The 24016-nt window shown below is 40.5% G+C and overlaps 1 protein-coding gene across 4 annotated transcripts in view; it reads left to right on the top strand.

Annotated features, from left to right (window-relative positions):
• The window catches only part of PHACTR2 (phosphatase and actin regulator 2), a 141559-nt gene extending 118247 nt beyond the window's left edge, over nt 1-23312 (top strand). For all 4 annotated transcript variants that reach the window (XM_055713669.1, XM_055713668.1, XM_055713671.1 and 1 more), the window contains 6 exons: nt 1646-1802; nt 4089-4144; nt 10426-10487; nt 11535-11672; nt 13896-13972; nt 17694-23312. In XM_055713669.1, coding sequence (XP_055569644.1) covers nt 1646-1802; nt 4089-4144; nt 10426-10487; nt 11535-11672; nt 13896-13972; nt 17694-17709 — 506 coding nt within the window. In that variant the 3' untranslated portion in view covers nt 17710-23312. The remainder of the gene's footprint in view (nt 1-1645; nt 1803-4088; nt 4145-10425; nt 10488-11534; nt 11673-13895; nt 13973-17693) is intronic.
• The last annotated feature ends 704 nt before the right edge of the window (nt 23313-24016 follow it).

Below are 24016 nucleotides of genomic sequence, written 5' to 3'. Positions count from 1 at the left end.
AGCTCTACCCATAAAGCACCAGTGTGCCTTAAAAAGCACCATGTCGTGGAGCTGTACCTTAAAGCACATTGAATTGCACTAGAGATCCCAGAGTTTCTTGTGTGAGTAACAGGCAGTGGTGGATGACAGAGGAAGCCCATCAGTCAGCAGCTTCACTGAAAGTCATTTGTTCCTCTTTGATCAGGATGTTTTAAGCACTGGAGCATCTGAGCAGACACAGCAGACCACAGTGGATTACATATAAGTTAATAGCTTTGAAATTTCATCTGGGGTCATGACTATATCATCACCCTAATTTGGTAGAAGCCCTTGCTGCTGCTGAAGGGGATTGTCCTGCCTGTCTTCTGCCTGATCCCTGCTCCCAACTGTTCATTCTTCCTTTAAGTCAACGCTCATGATTATTTTTGCAGCGGTGCCCGTTGTTGAGCTGATTTGCAATAGAATCAGGCCCCCGAGCCAGCTCATGCAGAGGCCACAGCTTTGCTGGTGCAGAGGAGGTGGCACCATCAGGCTGTCAGGGGTGGAGGGGAGGGCAACGCGGCCTCTGCCACCTGCAGGGAGACCTTATGTCAGAATAAAATGACCATCGAACCATGGCTTGGGGACCTTGCTGGCAGCTGATCAGGAGGAGGCACTTCGCTGTGCTTAGTGAAGGCCTGAACGTGAAAGTGCTGTGTAGTGAAGGGGGGTGAGGGAAAATGAGTGTGTTGGGGTTTTTTTGTCCTTGGCCGCTGGCGCAGCAGAAAGTGAAGTGCCGGATAGCTCAAGAGGCTGAAGTCATCTGCAGTTCTGCATTTGGTGTGAACACAATCCAAAGTGGTAGCAACCAAAAATTCATGTGTTCAGACAGCAGAACGGTTTCTTATGAGAAGTGAGCTGGGAGCCTTTGTTCTAACCAAACTGCCTTATGTGGTGAAAATCTGCCAGCCTAGGACGTATGTAGCCACCTCTGTCAGCATATCAAGAGACGGGAAGGACTGAAGGCAATGAAAAATACCCTTCCTTCCACAGCTGGCTGAAGCTAACACTGACAGAATTGCTTGGCCTTTGTCCCTACTGTGTCTGTTCTGTGGATGAGCAGATTGCTTCAGTGCCTGGGGGTAGCTGCCCAGGTTATTTTACAAGCACTCAGAGCACTTTTCTGACCTGTATTTTTTGTTTTAATTTACAAATCACTTAAAAGATGAAAAGCACTATACAAGAACTGAGTGGTACTTACTTGAAAAAAAAATTGAAAGAATGAGGGAAATTATGACAGAATGAGACTAAACCATTTAAGGCTGAAGAAAAAGAGCGGCAGGTTGCTAAATATACTAAGTAGATATATAAAACGCCGTGTAATGTGTCAGACTTCAAAGGCACTTAAGTGTAGATTTGTCATTTTTATCCAAGCACTTTGCAGATGACAAGTGGTGTTTGTAAAACTCTTATCAATTTGGCTGGTAGCTTTTTCATCCAAGCCTTTCAGCTTTTTATTGTTGTGAAGTGAGCTAAAACTATTTTTCTTTTGATATTAATTAAAATTCCTCTCCTGGATGTGGGAATAAGGCTGCTTTTGGGAAGCTATTAAAGTTCTTACTCGACAGTTTGTATCGGTAACCTAAGCATGAATGAACTAAACCTACCCTCCTCCTCCTTTCCTCAGGCTCTTTGGCAAGTAAAATTCGTCGTAGGGATACTCTTGCTATCAAACTTGGCAACAGACCATCTAAGAAAGAATTAGAAGACAAAAACATCTTGCAGCGTACATCTGAAGAGGAGAGGCAGGAAATCAGACATCAGATTGGAACAAAGCTAGTGAGGTACCAGTCACAGGGTAAATGTGGTTTCACTGGGCGGAGGTGGAGGAAGAAAATCAAGAACACTGGGTTCACCTGTCAATGCAGCTCAATAAGTGGTGCAGGATCTTTGTGGTACAACTGTCTGGAAAATCAGTATTTTTATTTCTCACAAAACTTTTAAAATGTCAGTAATGCATTTTGATTCTGCAAGAAACAAATCAGAGCTTCTGGGGTTTGGGGTTGTTTGGTTTTTCTTAAAAAATAAAAAAAGGAAGAGGATAAGAGTGACTCCATATAATTAGTGCCATGGTTCAAGTTTTTTCTCAAATTAATTAGCAAGGACTTGCACTTGTATATACCCATCTCAGACAGAGTAATAGTTCCTGACACACAGAGCATGCCTGTGCATGTTCATGCCTTCTGGAGCTCCCCATCCTCCTCCTGCTAACTTCTTTATTATTCATGTGCTGTTTGCAGCAAAAGAAGCAGAGGGAGGCTGACTTCGTAGGCCAGTGTTTAGTGGTTTACTGTGCCCAGCTCTGAGGCATGTCTTTCTCATGCTGTTCAACTGCTGTGGCATAAGTGTTACTTTCTCTTTCTGGACTTGGGAACATCGCATTAAAAAAACTAATTTTAATTTGTATTTTTACAAGCTTTTTTAAAAAAATCCTCATAAATGTTAATGTTGGCTTGCATGGTCTCTGAATAGACTACAACATGTCTGGATCTTCCCAGACCTGTCCTTGTTTCTCTTGTGCTCAGAAATGTTGTCCAGGCAGATTTGGAGAATGTCCTGTGTTTGTTGGAGATTCCCCTATGTTGGGTAGTCCAGCTGGTACTGCTCCAGTACAGAGTACGGCCACCCTGCATCAGCACTGGGAACACGAGCCGAGTTGCTCTGTGAACCGGGTGGCTGGCTGTAAGTCGTTTATTTCATCTTCTAACCTGTGAGAGTGGCACATCTATTGTGTAGGGCCCAGGGGTCATTTTTCTTCTGCTAATAAAGTGGTGTGGTTGTTATCACCACTTTCCTGACCAAATCCAAGCTCCAGTGATCACATCCTGCTTGTTGGTTCTTCCTCAGGGGCTTGAACTGCAGAAGCCGCTCCGGTTCCTGCCCTGAGCTCCTTGCGCAGGGACATTGCTGGCTCTGCCGGGAAGCTGGCACGCTCCCTGCACAGCTCTGCTTTGGGGGCAGAAGACAAGGTCCGTGCATGTCAGGGCTGTGCTCGTGCCTGAAATCACAACCAAGTTGGACGCCAGTTCCTTAAAAATTCCTGTTGTGGTGGTTGGCACTTGGCAGCATCGAGGTCTGATGGGAAACCTGTTCTCACAGCTCGGTTGGGGTCAGGTCAGGTCCCAGCCTGGGGCTTCCCACAGCAGAGCTGGGCACCTGTGGTAAACCTGCTGGCCCTCCCCGCCGAATCTGAAAGCCCAAGCTTGGTTCGAATTGGACGGGTTTCATGAGGCTGAAGATAATCCATAGTGAACTGTGTGAGGTTCGCTGTACAGAGAGGCGTCAATCTTTAACAAATTTGCAAAATGAATTTTACTGCTGAAATTTTTGTTGCTCCATTTCTCAAGTGAACAAGTGAATTGTTTAATAAAAATAGAGACAACATCAACCATGTTCTCCACTATACAAACCAGAAAATTAGTGTCTTCATTGTTTCAGGGTTTTTAATGGCGTTTGCTATATATAGGTAGCTAAATCAAATTAAGTTCCAATTAAAGCTTCCATTTGCATTGTATGTACAAATCAGCGAGGAACACCCAGCTTATGTAGTTGTTTGCTTAAGAAAAAATGAATAGGATATGCATTCAGAATATCTGAGAATAATCTTATAATTGCACAAGTTACCATAATGATGGTGCCTGGAAACACAAAAGGTTTCTGAATTCTTTCATAAAATTATACCTGCAAACAAGGAATAAAAATGTGTTCATAAAATTTCTGTAATATTATGGAAGTATTAGTTATTTATGAGTTCAAGTGGCAGTAGCACACCTTTTAAAACAAATGTCCACTTGGTACTGAGGTTACATGCACAGTTATAACTGGAAAGTACCTGTGTTGTTGAATACCTCTGCTGGTGAAGAATAGCGCGGCTATATGAGAAACACCTTTTAAGCTGTATTACAAATAATACATTATATTTATTATATATATTTATGTATAATAATAAATTATATATATAATAAATTATATATAAAATAAATAATATTTAAATATATTTATATATTACAAATAATAATGTATTATTTGGAGCTGGTTTCAAATCAGTCACTTTTCCTTTGTTCTCACAGGAGACTTAGCCAGAGGCCTACGACTGAAGAGCTAGAGCAAAGAAATATCCTGAAGCGTAAGTATTTTATTAGGTTTCAGCTAGTATTTACTTAGAAAGTGAACGTATGTTGGATTCGTAAGGAAGCCTATTGTTGTTGCTCCAGTGTTAGATCCATAACTGGGGAAAAATTATAGAAAATAATGTGTCGAGAATAGATTTACATACTAACCTGTAGTAGTAGCTGTGAAAATTGCATATATGCAATATGCTGAATTTTGCTTGTCACAATCCCACTTCTTGAAGCTGGTCCCAAAGAGCAGGATTGACTTAGGCACCCCTAAGAAGTAGTTCTAGGCTGGCTGAACTTCTGCCTAATTTTTCTGAGGAGGAGGAGGAGGAGGGAATATCAGTAAGAAGGCAGAGGTGGGATAAAAGGGCAGAGGTTGTAAGGAGTAGAAAGAGGAAAGGTGAAGTGTTCAGGGAAAATGAATAGGTATGTGCTGCCTACTTCAGCATGCTGGTCTTCCTATCCACTTCTCACATAAATGTCTTCTGTACTGAAAACTGCACGAAACAATCTCACTGATTATCTCCCTGTTGATTAAATCCTTCCTTAGTATCCCTGCTGAAAAATTTCAGTCTATGACTCAAATAATCAGGGGCAAAGGAATGAAGTACATTGGATGTTTACCCTCTATACCTATTCTCTCATTTACTTCTGTTGGTTTTGTTCTGAGGCTGGCAAACATTTCAGAACAGGCATTGTTTATCATCCTTTATGAATCTTTCCATGATATGGATGTTATCTAAACACATACTGTAACATTTGCCATGCCCAGCTCCATCTAGCCTTCTGTTAATTCTGCAAGGGTAGCTGATGCTTAAGTAGAAAAAATAAATAAAATGCACATGCAAGTCTTTTACATACAGCAACAGATCAAAAAAACTCATCTCTTTGTAAAGTATAAGAACTTTCCACATTGATGAAAGAGCAGGTATAATGCTATTATTCCCATCAATCATTCAGAAAAGTTGGAGTTCATCTGTACAACCCTGGTGCACTACATCCTAACAGAAGGAAAGAAAAGAGAATTTACAATGACAAAGGCCATAGACTGGTCAGTCTGTCATCTGCCCAGGCCAGCAAATCAGGGAGACACAGCAACGGCTGGCTTTCAGGCAACCATCCATGCTAATAAAAACCTACTTGTCCAAGCTCTCAAAAGCAGATCGTGCCATGTCTCACTGACAAGGGAAGCTACAGTTCATGCATTATGGTGCACAGGAGAGGGGCCAGGGGATTCCTGTCCAACGCATAATGTGAATAGACTTTCTAAGACTGTAATTTCTGGATTTATAGATTGTGTAGATAAATAAAGATAAAATCTGAAATACGAACTTTTTTTGTATGACAAACCACTCATGTTGGACTATGTGAGAAAGGTAATTCCAGAACATTTCTGGTGGGCCAGGATATGGCCACGGAGCTGGGAGCACCATCTGGGCTTCCTTACTACCTTCTCTGTCTCACTCATCTTGAGATAACTAACCTAGCAGAGAACCTGTGATGTCTTTAATATCCCTTTTGCCATTGTTTATTCCATTCACTGTTTTTGCAATAAGTAGCTCAAGACTGGAAAGCAGTTAGTAGATTTCTCCTCCTGTTTCAGGTTGTTTACTTTAAGCTTTTGGACAAGTACCAGGCTTTGCACTCAATGCCTCCCGCCATCTCCCCTGCTGCTGCCAGGGGCTGTCTTAAAGCAGCAAGGGAGAGCAAAATATCAAGGCTGGGAAGCAGCATTATAAATCACAAAAAAATCAGAGTCATTGGCGAGCACATGGAGAGGTCAAAACTGCTTTTTTGCTCGTCGCTGAGATATAAAATATTTCACAGTGACAGTGATCTGTAAAAACCAAAGCAAACCAAAGCAAGCCAGGGTTTGTGGTGACAGTCTGACTCAGAGCCCTTTCAGGGTGCAAGTTCTCTCTCAGCTCTAAGGCAGTCATATTATTTATCAAAATTTTTACATTCCCTTCCTGTGGATCATTTGAAATTGTTTACATCTCTTAAATGCCTTTGTTGTTGTAGGCAGCTTTTGTGAATAAGCTGTGATTTCTTTCATAAAGCTTCCTTCCTCCTATTTTTAAGTAGTAGATGGGGAGAAGGGATTATATTGCTGCACAGATGTAAACTGCAGCTAAGGGAAGGTATTGTTTTGAGTAATATTTATCAGCCTTTGAGGATACATTAAGTGGTAAAGGTCTAAATGTTTACTTGAGAGTTAAGTTCAGCCCAAATCTTTTAAGAGGTTCAGAAAAAGTCTGTGTTTTTTCCTTTTCTGTATTTCCAGTTAGCAAGGAAATCTGTCTTACAAGAAGTTTTGTTTAGATAATATTTCCAGATAAACCAGTTACTGAAAATCCTGTGACCGAGTATGATCACAAGATGTTGCAGGCGGATTTCTATAAAAACAATTTGGATAAAACTATCCCAGCTTCTGAGTCTTCACACACTAAAACAAAGTTACGATAACTCAAGAGTCCACTTGAAGGAATAGATAAAACCCTGTGTTTTTAATAAAGACAGGTTTCTTGTGTACTGTCTTTGAGCCACTAGTACTATAGCATTGCATTATGGCAAAAAAACTTTTTATTCCTCCAAGAATTTTGAATTAAGATAACGGTATTTTTTTCCTGTATTTGTAAGGGACAGTGAACTTTTTTTGCTGTGCACCTGCATGCCTGCCAGTACTGGCTTTGTAGAAGATGGATTTTAGCTCTTGATGCTAGTTAAGGAATATTAATGGTTATCTTTGCTTGTAACACTAGGAAAGAGAAACCGCTTTGTGCATTCCAGAGCACTGCAAAAGGCAAGCACTTTGTTTGTCTTTTCTTTCTCTTTCCCTAGCAAGCCCACAGAGAAGTCTAAACATAGCTAATCCCATAGGGACACAATGGAAAGTTCAGTTTTATGCCCCAGGACTACTCTCTGGTCAAGAATGGGGCAGTCCTCAGGCAGAACAATTTCTCTCTTTTCTCCTTCTGCTATGAAACAAGTATCCCACAGAACAGAAGGTGACCAGATTTAATGCGGCAGAAGTTGCAGGAGCAATAATGTATAGATTCTGGGAAAGTTGCTTGTTCAGCTTCGACTGGTGGGTTGTTTAAACTCAAAGGCCATAATAAATGAGGCTAAACAAAATTGTTTCAGTCAAGAGTCAAACCCAGTCTGACCTCCTAGGAGCTGCAGGCCGGGAAGGAGGGAAACCATAGTTTTGCTGGGAACTAACTGGAGACTCCTGCAAGCAAAGGGTGCTCGCTGGGCTGGTCCTTTCCAGTACAACAGCAGCAGGACATTTCAGGAGGGGACTTGCAGCTGGGAATGCTGTGTTTATATTTTCTTTCTCCACATCACACAGATTAGATCTGCTTTTAAGGTGGAAGGCAGTCAGAAGTGTGTTCCTATGCATTAATGTGTTCCTGTTTGGGCAAGTGAGTCAGTTCATACCTGTAGCCAAAACTTGGCCCTCTGGCTGGAATTTTCCACAACACCTGAAGGAAGCAGGAGCACCAGACCCATTATTTTTAGCACCACACATCTTCTTAACTCATTACAGCAACTTTCAAAACTTTTTACCTTAAAAGACCAAAAATATACTGTAGGTTTTACTGTTGGTAGGAGTTTGTATCAGGGCAGTGTTTTTGTAGCACTGGGTTTAAAGCAGCGCTCTGCCCGGCAGGCTGGAGACAGGGTAGGTGCTGCAGGTACGAGTCAGTGCCGCAGTCAGAGGGCCATGTGCCAGACAGCCGATTCAGTATATTAGCAGCAGCCACCAGATTTCAGTCCCTTTCCTTTAGCTCTTGAGTTCTATTCCTAAGAAGTAAACCTACTTGAATGTATAAAACATGTCGTGCCCCCTGACCTGTCATGCAGGAGACTGTTCCCCATGGGGTCAATTCCCTCGTCCTTTGTCCAGGAGCGAAGGGAGCTCCTGGTGCCTCCTGTCAGAGTTGTCCTCCAAAAGGTGGGCTTCCAGCTTTCCTCAACAGCCTGCTCCAGGACCTGCCTGAATCCTCTGCCTAGCAGCTATGACAGCCTTGCTCATCTCCCATTTCTAGGTAGTTTCCCATGTTCAGGCATCCCTTTGTGCAGTCCTCTGCTACTCACAGGGAGGTAGCTTCACAGTTTGGCATAGGCAGCTAACCTTCAACCTTCCTAAATGTCCAGATCAACTCTTTCATTTTATCCTCCCTCAAAATACAGAAAAACAGTATTTCAGGTGGCCATGCTGTTGGTAGCTTTTTCTTAAGGTATGCATCAGGCAGTGTGAGTCCCTCTTTCTTACATAAGGCATCTTATTGCTGCTTCCTAGGAGACAGCGGTGGCTTACATAGCTAAGAAATGTCAAGATACAAATAATGCAGAATGTATTTTACAAACTAAATTAAGGAAGAGGCATTACAGTGATGTGTATATCCAGCTGCATATTTTTTTCTGCTGTGTCTGCTACTGGAGAATTTCTGAGGTGGGACCTGAGCAACTCAGTTCATGAAGGGATACATTTTTTTATGTCAAATGATTCCCAGGTGAATGGAACCCCAAATTAACAGTTGGTGTTAATTACCTCAGTTACTCTGTCTACTGATTGCAAAGACAGTATGTTTAAACAAAAGCCTACAGATGATTTACCTGTCCTAAAACAGCTAGAGAGCTTTCAGTTTTGTTAGGTGAAGATGTTATAAAAAGAGTTCTCATTTAAAGTCTTAAGTCCTTAAATATACCCACTTGTTTATTGATAGATTAATAAAAAAATTTAAAATGTAGGTTAGTCTTTAACTCTCCCTTCTTCAATTTTAGTCAATTGACAGTTCCTCTATGGAAAAAGGCCACCCATTTTTTCAGCATTTCAGAGAAAAGCTATTAATAAACAACAAATTACATCCACATTTCAGTATCTCAGTAAAATTACCATCAACACGAGCAACCTAATCCTTGCAGCAAGCCTGTTCAATTGCATCTTGCTGATGGAAACCTGGGATTGATGTTGGACTCTTCTCACAGAGCAGGTCTTGGGCTGGCATTGCCTTTCTCCTACTGTAACTTTCTTCTTTTTCTTTCTGATAATTTGTTCCTCTTCTGCTTTCCCTTATATTCTTCTTACATGGGAGCCTTTGACTTAGCAAAGGAATTCTGCAAGTACCACAAGGTGTCCTATCATAGTGTTGCTTCCAGTGTGTCAGTCATGATACAGAAACTCCTCTGCAGCCAGGTTGCCTGTACTGACACAGCAGGCTGGCCGCAGCAGACAGGGCAAACAGGACTACACTAGGATTTAAAACTGCCTTTTCATCTATACAGGTTGGCTGCATCCACAATAGACAGATTAAGTCCTTTAAATTTATAGTTAGCCTTGAACTGCAATGTGGAGTCCATAACCCCTAATCATGAATAAAACAGCATCAGAATTTTACGGGTATCGCTAGGTGGGATATTTCAGCCACAACAGAGTTAACTTTGCATATAGCCATCAGAGGTGGACTGAAAGGGCAGATAATAGTCTTTAAAATGTCCATCAATTAAAAAAAATGCTGAGTCCATATGAGCATGCTTTCATAAGTGTGGTTTTCACTGGCAATCAAGAAATCAAGTTTGGTTAGCACAGGAATTTGTTAAAAGCACATTTCAGTCTCACACCTGAATACATTCAAAGAATGCATGTAATTTTCTGCTTGTACTCGTTCATTTGGCCTAGCTGGTGGCCCTTAGCCAAGAGAGCTTGAGTGCTGAATCATATGCTGACATCAGAAAATCAGAAAAAAAAAATTAAAGTAACAAAACCAATTTGCACTAATGAATGACAGTGAAATAAATTGTCATCGATTCATTGTGTCCTGTAGCAGTAGAGGACACTCAACTGACTTAGATGCTCAGAGCAAACTTTTTTCCTGACCCTTGTGAATAACTAGACTTTTACTCTAGAGTCAATAGGTACCATGTTAGAAGTAAAAGCAACAGTAATTTTAATGATAGAACAAGTAACTGAAACATTAGGCAGCTCTTTCAGGGTATTTTTTGTTTACAGTTGCACAGAAAGGAACTGACAGACACCTCTTTGCTGTGTTCCTGACCCGCAGTGGTGACCTGAGATGTTTACAGAATTGGGGGAAATGAGGGCAGGGAAAAGAAATGAGAGCACACTAAATCCAAAAAGCAGGCAACACATGCTTTATCACCCAGGAATATGAGGAAACATGAGCCAGGATTTAGAAGTCCTGAAGCTTTCAACCAAGAGAAATACAGTATGTGCAATTATAATACTTAAATATTCACTCCTTTTTATCTCTTCTGAAAACAGAGAAGAATGAAGAAGAGGAACAGGAAGCCAAAAGAGAAATTAAACGTAGACTCAGTAGAAAGGTGATGATGTGTTTTTTCTGTTGTGTATTTGTGTACATAGGATTACTTTTTGTAAGATTCTAAAAATCAGTTTATATACGTTACTGCAAAGGTCCATCAGTCATGCCCCCAAATTAGAAATCTGTTTAAAAAGCAGTACAAGCCAAGTCTGTCTTGGAGGAAACTCCGTTCCGTCCAGTTTCCTGTATCAGGAAAAACATATGGAGTCCGGCCATGCTTAATGTGTGTCCATTTAAGCAGGGGAGAGAAATGACACGTTTCCTCTGTGAGTGTGACTACTGCTGTCATGTATGTTCAAGGGCAGCCACTCCTGCAGATCCACTCTTCCCTAGGGCAGTGGAGAAGGCAGCAAAGTGCTGTGGGCCCTAAGAAATCCCTTCACGGTTCTTCCAGCCACATCAGTGGTCTTGGCTGCTGCAGGTGGGACTGCGCTCACTGTCCTTGGAAATAAAGCTGTTATGGATCTGCTGCCCTGACTTTGGGATCTTGTTCTGGGAGAGGATGGGGAGAGTCTTCTTATATATCCCTAGTCTGCCCTTCTCTGCAAAAATACAGTTTCCTTAATATGATCATCCTTAGTTAATTGAAGTGAATATTGTTTGAGGTGACTGAAACAGTTTGACATCATAACGACCCCAGATGTTCAAAAATATCTTTTTTTAGTTAGGTAGGCCCTCCAAATCATGCTTATTTTCAGTATTATAGTTGAACACAGCAGACTGTGTAGTTGTTAATGCAAATGGACCTACTGCCTGGTGGGGTAAACGGTGTGACAGTTGCAAAGTCACATTTAATATTCCAGGGATAACTGTCACGATTCTCTGTGACCTGCCCGACAAAGACTATTTTTATAACTTAAGAAATTAGGTTGTGCTGCTTCCCCATTCCCATGCAGCGCTCCCAGGATGGTGCCTTTTTTTAGACACCTGAATGTGACCCTATTTAGAAATACCATTAAAGTTCTCTTGAGATTACATCATACCCTCGGCTTTTATTTTCTTTTATTTCATCTTATTAAACGTACTATTTTCTGCCTTCCACTTACAGCTCAGCCTGAGGCCTACAGTGGCTGAACTTCAAGCAAGAAGAATCCTTCGATTTAATGAGTATGTGGAGGTCACGGATTCTCCAGATTATGACCGTCGTGCTGACAAGCCTTGGGCCAGGTTAACTCCCGCAGACAAGGCAAGGGACAAATGTAGTTGATAAGATAATGCTTGTATCTGTCACTTCGGGGGGCTTTCCTCTGGTTTTCATTCTCTTTGATGCCGGCATCATGAATGACATCTGCTGGAGGCAGTGAGATTGTCGTGGTACTACTGTGCATGTACTGCCTGCAGCTAAGGAAACCCACTCAGGTGCCTATTAAGAGCATATATGCCACCTCCATTACAGCAGTTCAGGCCCGAATTCCATGCATTTTAAAAATTTTTAAGCCTGGCTGAGCCAGGTACACACTGTTAGCAAAGATAGCCATGACCTGTGGAATTCGGGCAAGGTTTCTGAGGCAGAAGCCTGCGTCACTGCCACCGAGAGTTACTTTTGCAACTCATTCAAGTGAAAAAGTGTAGCAGATGCTCCATCCTCCTGAGGGCCCTTGGCCACAACCGTCAGTGCAGGAGCTGACCGTGTGTGTGCAGCACACCTTCTTGGGAAGGTTGCCCCCAGCATGCTGCAGTTTGTAGGTCCTCTGCCTAATTACAAAAGATAAATATTCTGTGATTCTTTTTTAAAAAACAGATTGGTCAAAGATTACCATAAAATGCTCTTCCATTTCCCTCCTATGCCACTTCAGAAAAGGAAAGCTGTAGGTAGGATTTATGTATCAAAAAGTGCTGGCCCTTTTAGCACTGGGTCTGAACCAACTTTTAGGGCAATTCTGTGAGATGTGCTTGGTGTGAAAAGTGATATATGCAAGAACCCCCTGTCTTTTAGCTAACACCTGTGAAGAACTGATTTTATTTCAGCTTCTATTTTAATATTAATGCCAGCTCACCTGACAAAGGAGAATCTCAAGTCAAGGTGGAGGCATTAAAAATGTAGTCAGAAGTGTTCGTAGATGTTGGTTCTAGTCCTCACGTACTCTGTGGGAGGGTAGAGCACCCAGCACCTTCACTTTCACCTAGCTCCAGCCAGGGTAAACTGCGCTAGAAAAAATAGTGGAGTTTCCTACCTATTTAGGGTAGCAGTTTTTCATCTCAATTCATTTTGTAATGAACAGGTGCCCAAGGCTGGTCCTGTGAGCACCATGTTTGTTGGGCTCAGCAGAAAGGCAGACACCAGGTTGCTTGGAAACTCCCTTGCCCTTTTTTCCCAGGGAAGTCATTTTTCTAATTCCAGTGGGAGCAGGAAATTGTACTGTAACTGTATTACAGGGCTGGAGGTCTGGTGTCTGCTGCTGATTTGGTGCTCAGAAATAGCTGTCTCTTTCCTAGCTGCCTCACATGAGCATGCTGCTGCAGCTGAACAGAACCATCCCCTGCTTAAAATGAAAGTTCTCATTTATGAGACCACAGTCTGGTGATGCTGTAATTTTATCATGCTGCTTGTCTGTTCTGCGTTGAAAGGCAGGTGCACCAGATGAGATTTCTTCAGGGATTAATGAAATAATAGTACTTTTATTTAAAATGGTGAAAGAACAGAGTAAGAATAAACTGTCACTTCATTTCACAGTGGAGGTAGGAAAGCATATGGTATAGAAACAAAAGCCCTTGTAGTATATATTAGAATATTTCAGAAATTGTGTTTATTACTTGATGTAGTAAATTGCTTATCACTCTTCAAAGACAAGCAACAAGGCATTTACAAAGGGCACTGAAATTCTGCTGTTCTTTACTATCTGCCGACTGAAAACATAAGCCTGAAATGTCCAAATATTTCAGGTCATTTTACATAAAACTAATCAAACCAAGTGACTAATTCCACTTTAAAAAGTGCTGTTCATCCTGCATTCCTGAAGTCTTGTCTCCGGTGTGGAGATACAAGGCCCCTGCTGCATGACTCCCGCAGGGGCTGTGCCTGGGGATACAATCCCCTCCTGGCTGGATTCTCGCCAGGTGACTGTTGAGGTAACCCAGTACCTTGCCCATTTTTGCCTGCAGCAAGTGCCACATTTTGGTGGGGGGTGTTGGTTCACCCATTGCAGTAGATTTGGTGTTTCTTTGTTTATTGTTGGTGTTTGATGCTTTGAGTTTCTCTGTAGTGTATTACTGCTCCAAATAGCAGTAACTGAAAAAAGTCATTGGTGCTGATGATCAGAAATGTGTGAGAGCTGTGGATTACAGTAAAGGAGACTGAAAAATGGGGACTGTAAGGGAACCTGCAAGTGTAGGGCCAGGTTCCTCTCAGACTCTACTTCCCTTAAGATTCCTTTTTCTTATGGTTGCGTGTATCATTATTGTTTATTAGGCAGCAATACGGAAAGAGCTGAATGAATTTAAAAGCACAGAAATGGAAGTACATGAGGAAAGTCGGCAATTTACCAGGTGGGTGAATCCCTCTTCTTGCTTAAGTTGGAGAGGTGCGTGTGACAGAGACACTATTCCTCTCTGCAAGTCCCCTGCAGTTGTGTCATGACTTGCATAGGTTCCTACCATGAGGCCCCTTGAATCCCACCACTGATTCTGTTGGGATTCCCAGTGCTGCTGGTGCCATCCCTGAAGCTGGCAGGTTGATACACCAGTGAAGGTGACTGCAGTGGATCATCTGCTACATGGGGAAAAAGATATTTGGGAAATCCAAAAATAATCATTTGAAAGGACTCAGCATTTCTCACAGGTGAAGTTAGCAGTCCTCAAGCACAAAAAAAGGGATGTCCTTCTCTAGCAGTACTCCCTTGTTCGTATACATCTTTGTGGATGTGTTTGGTAAATGAAAACTAGATGATGTGCTGAACTTCAGAAAAGCTCGCCAGAGCTTCCTAATGGTCACCTAGGCTGCTGGCAGCAGTTTCTGGGGACCAAGACAGATTCTAATATTCCCTTTTTGCTTATTCTGATGTGTTAATTGGATTTGTTTTGTTCTCCGCTTTGGATAACACCAAGATGTTGTCTGAAGCATTATTATTTAAAGAGCTCTGAATCGTCCAACATTTTTTAGCAAGATTTCAAATACGGGAGTTATTCCTAGCAGGAAGGAGGCACTTTCTGCCAGCCCTATAGCACCTGTTCCTATTTTTTGAAGTTACAAAGGCTGAAAATTGCCACCAGTAAGCAAAACTTGCTGTTAGGATCAGCTGACATTGCATACCTAGTATTATTGTCTTCACTTCCACACAGAGTTAAGTCAAATAAAACCAACTGACCAAGACTGGGTCCCTTCCTTTTCCTGCTTTTGTTTCAATGAAACTCAAGACCCAACCGAGTGTGAATCCTCTAATTAAAGAGAGTGTCACAAGGAAGATTCACAGTGGCAGATGGGTGTTTGGTGATTTCTGGCATCTTCCTAGTTCATTGCTTATTTTACAACTTCAGTGTGGTTTTTCTCACCAAAACACGGATTATTTTTTTCTAATACTGTAAAGTTATTTCAGTGTAGATATAACATGAATAAACTAATCTTCAAATAATCAAGCCAGTTTCATAGACAGCAAACGTAAGCCAGGAGGTGAGCCAGGGAGGTAGGGTTTTAATCTAGTGTCGCATTCTGACTGTTAGAAAATGTCTTTTTCAAACACAGATATGTATATTTTCATTTGGCTTCTGGTGTCATTTTGTCTTCAGGTAGCAGGTTGTGTATCTTCTTCAGAATATATAAAAATACTACTTTAAAAAAATGGGCATCCCAAGGGAGGGAAGGAGAATGAGCAGGAGTAGAAACCTGGCTGTGTGCTGAGAGAGATGGGAGTGCAGCCCCCTGCTTACATTGTTACATGTTTTGGAGTTGCACTGTAATATAGAAGCATAGGTACAGATAGGCATGAGTCATACAAAAAGAATTGGATTTTTTTTTTCCACAAGAATTGAAAACCATTGAGACCAATTACAATTGGACTCTTGAAAGCTGAACCAAAAATCTCAGGGATCCAGTGCAGTGAGAAACCAGTTAAAAAGTGAATGTATTTTTTTTTTTGAGGAGGGCCCTGGAAAAAAAAGCAAAAAATAGGCACAGCCAAATCATTATAAATATAGGCAGTGATTCTATCGGGTCATGGAAGAATTTCAACTTGAGGTAAATCAGGCCCTCTCTGTTCCTTCTTCACAATTTTTTATTTTCACTGGTCATGTTAATGGAGCCACTGTACAGAAGTCAGCAGAGTACCACTAGAAAAAGCTAATTAAGAGCAGAATTGTATGCAGATGTTTTAAGTCAATTGCAGTCTTGAAAATAAAGAGATTCCATTTCCTCTGGGACCTGTCATTAAAAATGTTGTTCACCACTGCCTTTGGATTAATACAACAAAAGTGATTTGTTTTAAGAAAAACGTAGACAGAAGTCTCTAGCCAGAGCACAAATTACTCATCTTTTAATTTTTTTCAAGGAAATCACTGAGATAATACAAAACAAAAGGCACTTGCATTGGCAGCTGGTTAACAAAGGCTTATTTGTGAAGTTCTGTGATAGAATGAGATGAGAACGCTGCTTATTAAACAAAACCAGCATATAGCATATAGTTTCTTATGCTATTACATATTCAGTATAAGACGCTTTAATATTATAATCAGTATTTACAATATCTTTGAATTGTTAAAATTTTATATTCAACTTGGGAAGAAAACCCTAGTTTTCATTGTTCATCACTTACTGTCATGACTGTCAGCTGAACTGTTTTAATACTCTTGGTAATTTAGACTGATTCCTTCTGTTATTTCATAACAGAATCCAAGAAACCTGAGTTTCTCAAAATACAGAAATAAATAAAAGTTTGGGAAGAGGATATTAATAGATGTTTATAAAACGCTTCTAATGGAAACACTGTATATAGTCCAATATATTTTTGTTGTACACAAATACAAAACCCCTGTGTCTTTTTTGCAATGCACTGTACCTTCACTTAGCAGATGAGCTGCATACTTGTGACTGTCAGCTTTTTTGTACATCTTTATTTGAGAAATGCATCCAGGAATTGTACAGTTCCACATTACAGGGTAGTGTGTGGCTTGTTTTCTCTTCTCTGGAACTGTGTCAAATTCTGTGAAGAGAGAATGTGTCAAAAACTTAGGTCAATCTACTGTGTTAGGTACATCGTTACCTATACTTCTTCAAAGTCATGCATCCTTTACTGCTTCATGGATAGATATATTTTTAAAGCTGTTTAAACAGAGGTGTAGAAGGCTGGTGATAGATACGTTGAGCACCTGATACTGGTGCCCTTCTTAGCCTTTTGCTTGGGTTCATTACATTTAAGCTGAGTTAGAATTTCAGTTGCTGTAAGCTTCTAACATGCTCTAGAAAAGGTTGGTGACACCCTTTAGAGCAACCCACCTCTCTATCCATCATACAGGAAATCTGGAGTGATGTACATGCCCTACCTAAAAGTCTGAAAAAGTGAGGTGTGTTTGGGTCTTCATGTGCCACAGCTGGCTGCTGTTGATAGGAAGGAAGCATCTGCAGTGCTATAAAATTTATCGCTTAAAAAAAAATCCAAATTTTTGTTAGCCTTATTTTGCACAAGGATTAAAACCTGGAAGTTTAAGTTGTATGGCTTAGGAAAACTTTTCTGATTTACTGACAGTGTCTCCAAATAGTAGACATAATTGTGGCTAAATCTATATTGGCAAACAAAACAGAATGGAGACTTTCTGCAGCCCTGAGGCCCACAGTCTTGGCACAGCTTGAGTTCATACAGTTAACCTCTTCCCTCCACCCTAAAACAGGGTGGCATCCACCTATACCCAGTCTGCCTGTTGGCCTGTGCTAATCCCAGCCATGCCCAGGTAGTATCTGGAAGAGCGCTGGCTGATCCGAGCAAAACTGTGCCAGGGACCACCGTACAGGTAATGGTACGGGCCGGCAGACATACACCTGTGCCTGAGGCTCAGCATTAGCCCTCTTTGGTTGTCTAGTAGAGAGGGATGGACAAGGGGGGATAATAGGGCTGACTCTAATCCCATGAAATCAGGAATAATTAATTTCTAATCCCATGAAAATCAGGAGTAATTGTGTTCAGGCAACAAAAGTAAACACCTGTAAAGGCAAGATGCAGATCCGTGTCATGGTCAGTTGAAATAATGTAGTTCTAAGTTTTCTAATGATTTATCATTTCAGGTTTCATCGTCCCTAACTGTTTGACCACATCCCATATTTCATGTAATAATTTTCTTTGGGGAAATCATTGCGTCCTGAAGACCTGCGATTGCACTGGAACTTGGCTGAGTATGAGTGTGTGCTACAGCTTACCCTGAGGTTAATGAAGGATGTGGCTCTCATCTTTATCAATGGACAAATGATTTGTCTGGGAGGAGAATCCACATGAAGTGTTTGTCAGTGCTAAGACAGACCACGGTTCTGTGGCTAGCCCACACAGACGAGTCAGTGGACTTCTTCGTCAGAGCTCCACAAGTCAGGAAGTGCTGAAGACAATCGCTTGAGAGCCTGTTACTAGGAACTCATCAGACTTCACAGGGTTGTGACTGAGGGTGACTGGGAGGGGGGAGTGTGAAAAGGACTGAGAGCGTGGGGGAAGAGAGATTTCGCTTGTCAGTCCACAGAGAAAAGTGGAACAGATGGGACTGCTTAATGATGCACTTGGCCAGTGGGAGGAATTATTTTTTCATAAAAACTTCAGAGTGTGAGCAGCTGTGCATGTATATTTTTTTTTTAGTGGCCACAGCCTGTCTTAGAAAGACAGCAAGCCACAAGTCCTCATGTCATCAGTACTTTAGTGAAGAACTGTAATTTTCTCTAGTGCCAGTAAATACAGTTGCCAGAAATTAGTCCTAGTATAACTCAGCTGTCTTTTTTAAAATGCTGATGAGCATGCTTCAAGAAAATACACTGAAGATTCATACAGAACAAGTCATATATTTTTGGTTTTTAATGTTGACATACTCTGGATCCTCAGAAATACATACAGGATTTGAAGGACAAATAATGTGACACTATGAACACAAAGAAATGCTTCATGTTTATAAACACTCCTTGCTGTCTGTCACTTGCCATTCAAACCAGAGGGATCATTATCTTTCTGACCTATGGCAGGCAGTGGTGACAATTTTGACATCATGCTATATGAATCCAAAATCAGAATTGAAATTAGGAACAAAAGTCTCTACTAGTAGGCTTGAGCAGTGATTACTGATGTGACTTTTTATGTTTAAGCACTCTTGCACTGCTTTCAGGAAGAACTCCCAGATGAATCAGTATGACTTCACCCAGTGGTCCTCTAAAAGTGAATGGAAAATCCTTAAGAGTGCCTGCAGCCTGTTTTTGTTGAGTGTGAAGAATGCTTCTTAGAGTCATAATTTTTTATACAACCTTAAAATTGTACATGTGAATACAGTACTATTAAAATTAAGTGGTATGGAGTGTGAAAGGCAATACATGGTTTTTCTAAGTTGGCCCAAAGGCCTATTAAAAAGCCTGTGGCATTGTTTACACTAAGAAATTCTCTGTCTTATATTAGCACTTATTTATCCTTTGAATTAATGTACACAACTTTGGGGGGGAGGGGAGGTCTGAAATTCACATATGCATACATTTAATGCAGTATTACAGTATATTTGCTATTTATCCTTTCTAATGTGTGTATATATTACAATTTATTTTTGTCTTTTATGTGCCCTGTTTAGTTTCTAATTATGAAGTGTAAGTATTTCTCTTTCAGGCAATAAAAGGTCTGTGTAGATGTGATTTTTACCTCAGAACCTGCAATAGATTCTTGTGGAATATTTTTGGTTTATAAAATTGAAGGTTGTTGTTTTAGATGACAGCCTAAAGGCAGGAAGGCAATTTGGTGGCTAAAATTAGATCTCCCTCTTTACTGATATTTACAACAGGACCAGGTTTGCATAAATGGGGTGGATTATTTTAGTAAAGAGCACTTCTAGTAACAGAAGAGTGTGTTCCAACAGCTGGCACTCTATTACTTTTAAAGAGATTGACAAACCTTTTTTTAAAAAAGATAGATTTATATGACTCTTAGGCTCCCTTACATTTTAGTAAAAATGTAGTGATGTACAGACTCCAGAATATCAATAACTAAATAAAATAGCCGTCTACATGCTTGTAGCAAAGAAAAGGAAGCAGCACCTTCCTTTTTTAATGGAATCAATAAGAGCCATTAGGATTCCATTTACAGAAAACAGTTTAGCTTCTGTGGGGCCCATCATTTTATAAATATAGAAACACTGCTTTGACATCAAGGAAGCAGTGAAAATGTATTCTTTGGCACTAAATCATACAGGAATGATCAGGCCATTAGAGTTAAGGTTTGTCAGCAATTCTGCTAGAATCCTAATTTTTATTTTTAGAATTTGAAGAGTAAACTTAAAACTTATACTAGCACTTCATAAATAGTTCTCCTGCTTAAACTTTTTTTTTTTTTGCTCTTGTTGCAAAATTTAGAAATGTGTGTCCAAAATCCTATAAAGGTCTACTATGTTGACTTTGAAGTATATAACATGGTATTTCACTTCAAAGGAAACAAGTGGAGCAATTAAAGAGACCTCAGTGTTGCCTTAAACATTTTGAAACATTCGAAAGCAGCCAAGATACCGAAGGCAGAAAGGTAGCTGTTGCACACACAGAATAACTTGGACAAAGGTAAGGCTAGACTGTATAAACTTTATGCAAGACAGTAGCTCCACTGACCTGCCAGGGCACATACAGGTTGCACGAGCAACCTAAAACTTGTTAAACTCTTAGGATGAAGTGAATGAATTGACTTTGCAAAGAGACATTCCTCTATACTAGGCCTGGAGCATGGATAGAAAGACATGTGCCATCTCTTGTTTTAAGAGTTAAAACACAAAGATGAAGATAGAACTTCTGTCTCAGACTTCCTCAAACTGCATTTTGCAATAAGATGTGAGGCATCACTTAGGCTTTCCCTATCTTCCTCCTGGGTTTGGGGGTGGTTTTTTAAGTATTCACTACAAGACATTGCTAGAGGCAGAATGCTAGCCTGGACAGAGGTACTGAGCTAATCTTTAAATCCTTATGTAACTTCTTATTTTGATTATAGCTAATCAGATGCATTCTTTGGCCCACAATTCAGCAAACTACTTAACCAGATTTATGGAACTGGACAAAAGAGTTGCCTTTGTTGCAGCTTAAGTAGAAATGTAGTATACTTGCAGAATTAGAACTATAAAACTATCCATTATGTATTGCACCTACACACAGATTTAGAATTTTATATACTGTTTTTATATTCTAAATATCAACTGGCAGAAAAATGACAGCTGTGAAGTGTTATCCATGCCATAAAAAATAACAGGATTTTGGTATGTCACTGTGTGCAACGAAGCAAGTTTGCTTTACCTTATTGAGCTGCTTGAAGTTGGTTGCTGCTCTGTCTCCGAGTCCTCTGTATCGATGGTTTCAAATGTCTTCAACTTGCTACAACAGCCTGTTGGGAATAATACATCGTGTACCTAACTGCCTATGGTGCTGCATGCCTGTTAGAAGGGGAAAATCAGGGTAAGTCCTGAGAAACTCCTGAGTAATTCTTGAGGAAAAAAATAAAAATATTTTTAAAAGACAGATAAAAAAAAACTTCCCAAGCAATGCATAGTACAGTCCGGCTCATCTAAAAGGGATCGGTGTGTTAATTTTTATCAAGTTGGACAAATAATTTTAATGTCATCCACAACATACAACAAACCTTACACACATACCTATGTTCCAGAGAGTCAGATACGAACTCAGATGTCTACATCCATACAAACAGAAAATTAGTATCTTGAAGTAGTGGTGTCTGAAATGACCTCATATGTCACGTTTATCAGTAGGATCACAGATCACAGCATGTCACTGTGGGTGCAGAAGAATCGATGCTTAATCAAATCCGAATTTCTATACATAAATTGAAATGGTTCTGGAATGTCTCTTGTCTCTCTTCTTTCCATTAATATGTATTTGTCCTTATAACTGAAATCAGTTGTTTCAAATCAAAAGTAGTCTTATCTGAATTTCCTCAAATTGTGATATATGTGTTGACTCAACAAGTAAAAAAACCCACACATTTTAAGCTAAATGCTAACAATTATTTAAGCTAAATACCAGGAGTAGTGTCTTCATAATCACTGAAAGTTTTCGCAGGCATTTGTAGGTCTACAAAATTGTATTTATTTGCTGGGTTTAGCTTTTACCTAGAGTTGTGTGTGTCCCTTGCTGTGGTGAACTTAACCAGCCACTGATGTGGGGCAGTGTGGGGCAGCCCTACCTTCTGCTTCGGCCACACTGAGCAGCTCTTGGAGAAGCACCAGAGCTTCAGTGTTGACATGTAAAAACCATATCGGAGGACCACCTTTTTTTTTGTTGGTTTTGTAGGTTTTTTTTCCTTGAAAACCAAATGAAAGCTGTAAAACAAGGGGATGAAAATGTCCCTGACATGACAGAAATTAGACCCCTCCTTCCAGGTGAGATTAGTGCTTTGTTTCCAGTGGAGATGCTTCAACCCCAGATCTGAGACTAGTAACACTACAGTTACATCAGAGAATTTGTGTGGAAATAGCTGTCACTTAACCTGAGTATAAATATAGTCTGAGCCACAATTCTGTATTGCCATAAGATGGGAGGAAGATCCAGCCAGCACAGACTAAAGACGTCTATCTAGTCTGGCAGCCTGAGAAGCAACTGAAACCCCCTCATCGGCTGCAGCTGGCAGCGGGTCGGAGCCAGGGCAGGGAGAGCCACACTGTCACCACGGGTACGGCAGACTGCACCAGAAGGACGGGCCTGGGTGATCCGAAGTAGAGACTAGATGATCAGCCCATGTCTTAATGCCCATCAACGCTTTAATGATAAAGTAAACCAAGCTAAAAGCCTACATTCGCATTGAATTGTCAGCTAAAAGCCTACATTCGCATTGAATTGTCAGGTATGCCAGAACTGCGTCTTTTAATGCTTTCACATCATCAGTTTTTATTCATACCTCAAGGAGTTATGACCTGTGCCAGTGCTGTAAACTACAATAAAGATATACTCAGGGTGAATAACAGAATAAACTTGCCTCCTGCCTTTAGGAGCTCCCATGTTTAGCTCCATCATTGTTGCTACCTTTATTATTATTGTACAAAGCTTAGTGCAATGCTCATTGCGGGAACCTAGCTTTTGATGAACAAAAAGAAGCAATTCTGGAAGTTTTTATTAGGTTGATTTAAAATATTTGGAGGATCAAATTGAAAGAAAATTAAATTCCCCAGAAAGCTTAAAGCTTCTATTTAACAGATGTTTGAAAAAAAAAGAAGAAAAACTTATGCAAGTGTTATCTATATAGAGAACGGGAGAAATGGAATAAAATAACATCTTTCATCATAATGGTTCGGCAGGTTTCTATTTATTGATTTTAATAATCAATAAGGTCTTGTTTCACTTTGTCAGTGTTCCATCTTGTTTCAGGATTTTAATGGCAACAGAGCTCATATGAACTAGATGCAGAATCTCACCAATATTTCATCATTTTCTAGAAGCTAAATATTGCACCGGATAGGAACAAAGACAGTAATGGCGTTCTCTGTATCTCCTTGTTTAATCATTAATTCTTTACATTAAAAAAGTCTTGCAATACTATGTCAAATTTAACCATATTTGAACATTGTTATAATATAGTAAAACGTTGCTGAACATGCCTTCTCTTCCTTTCACTACTTTGTGTGGTGGTATATTGATTTGTAAACTTGTATAAATTTTGGAATTAAAGAAATACTGTGTTTTGGATGATTATTGTAGCTGGTGTGATTTGAAACAAAAAGATATCAATGGCTTGTTTGAATGGGCATCTAACTGTATGAGTAGGGGTGGGAAGGGTATGGAGATGGTGCATGCTAATTGCCTCTTCAGATTATTTTTTTTTTCCCTGAAAGAGAAACAGCATTCCATTTACAACCAAACTTCAAATCTAGGAGATTTGTGCAAGAACACTGCAGACCACATTGCTGTACACTCAGAAGCTAGGAAGTTTTTGTTCCTTCCCAGTGTTTTACAGAACAATTGCTCAGACAGCATCATGGCAATATGAGTATGCCATGCTTTGTAGACCAGTACCTTAAACAGTGGGTGTTCAAGGACATGTATTTCTCAGGCAGAGCTGCAGTACGCTAGCACAAGGTACTATTCAGTAGCAAGAATCCTTGCGTGCATATCTCTTCCATTAAAGTCTGCAAGGACACCTCCGAGAGATGACTCCAGTAAGGAGGGCTTGATAACCCAGCCCCACCAGTGCAGGTGGTTAAGCTCCAGCAGAGTCTTAGGAGGGTTCTTAGCCAGGTTCTTAGGTGCTGAATATACTAAAAGCAGGCCACAACCACCTGAAATGAAATTTTCATGTGAACTCATTGGACTTAAGCACGTAATGGAGAGTGTCACCTACTGACAGGCACTGGGCCAGTTCTTCGGCTTTATAATAGTTTCTATTAATTTGATTA

This window comes from Falco cherrug, chromosome 6, assembly GCF_023634085.1.
Source record: "Falco cherrug isolate bFalChe1 chromosome 6, bFalChe1.pri, whole genome shotgun sequence".
In the NCBI taxonomy this organism is placed as follows: domain Eukaryota; kingdom Metazoa; phylum Chordata; class Aves; order Falconiformes; family Falconidae; genus Falco; species Falco cherrug.
Note: the sequence above shows the minus strand (reverse complement) of the source record. Positions and strands in the feature narration are given on the sequence as shown.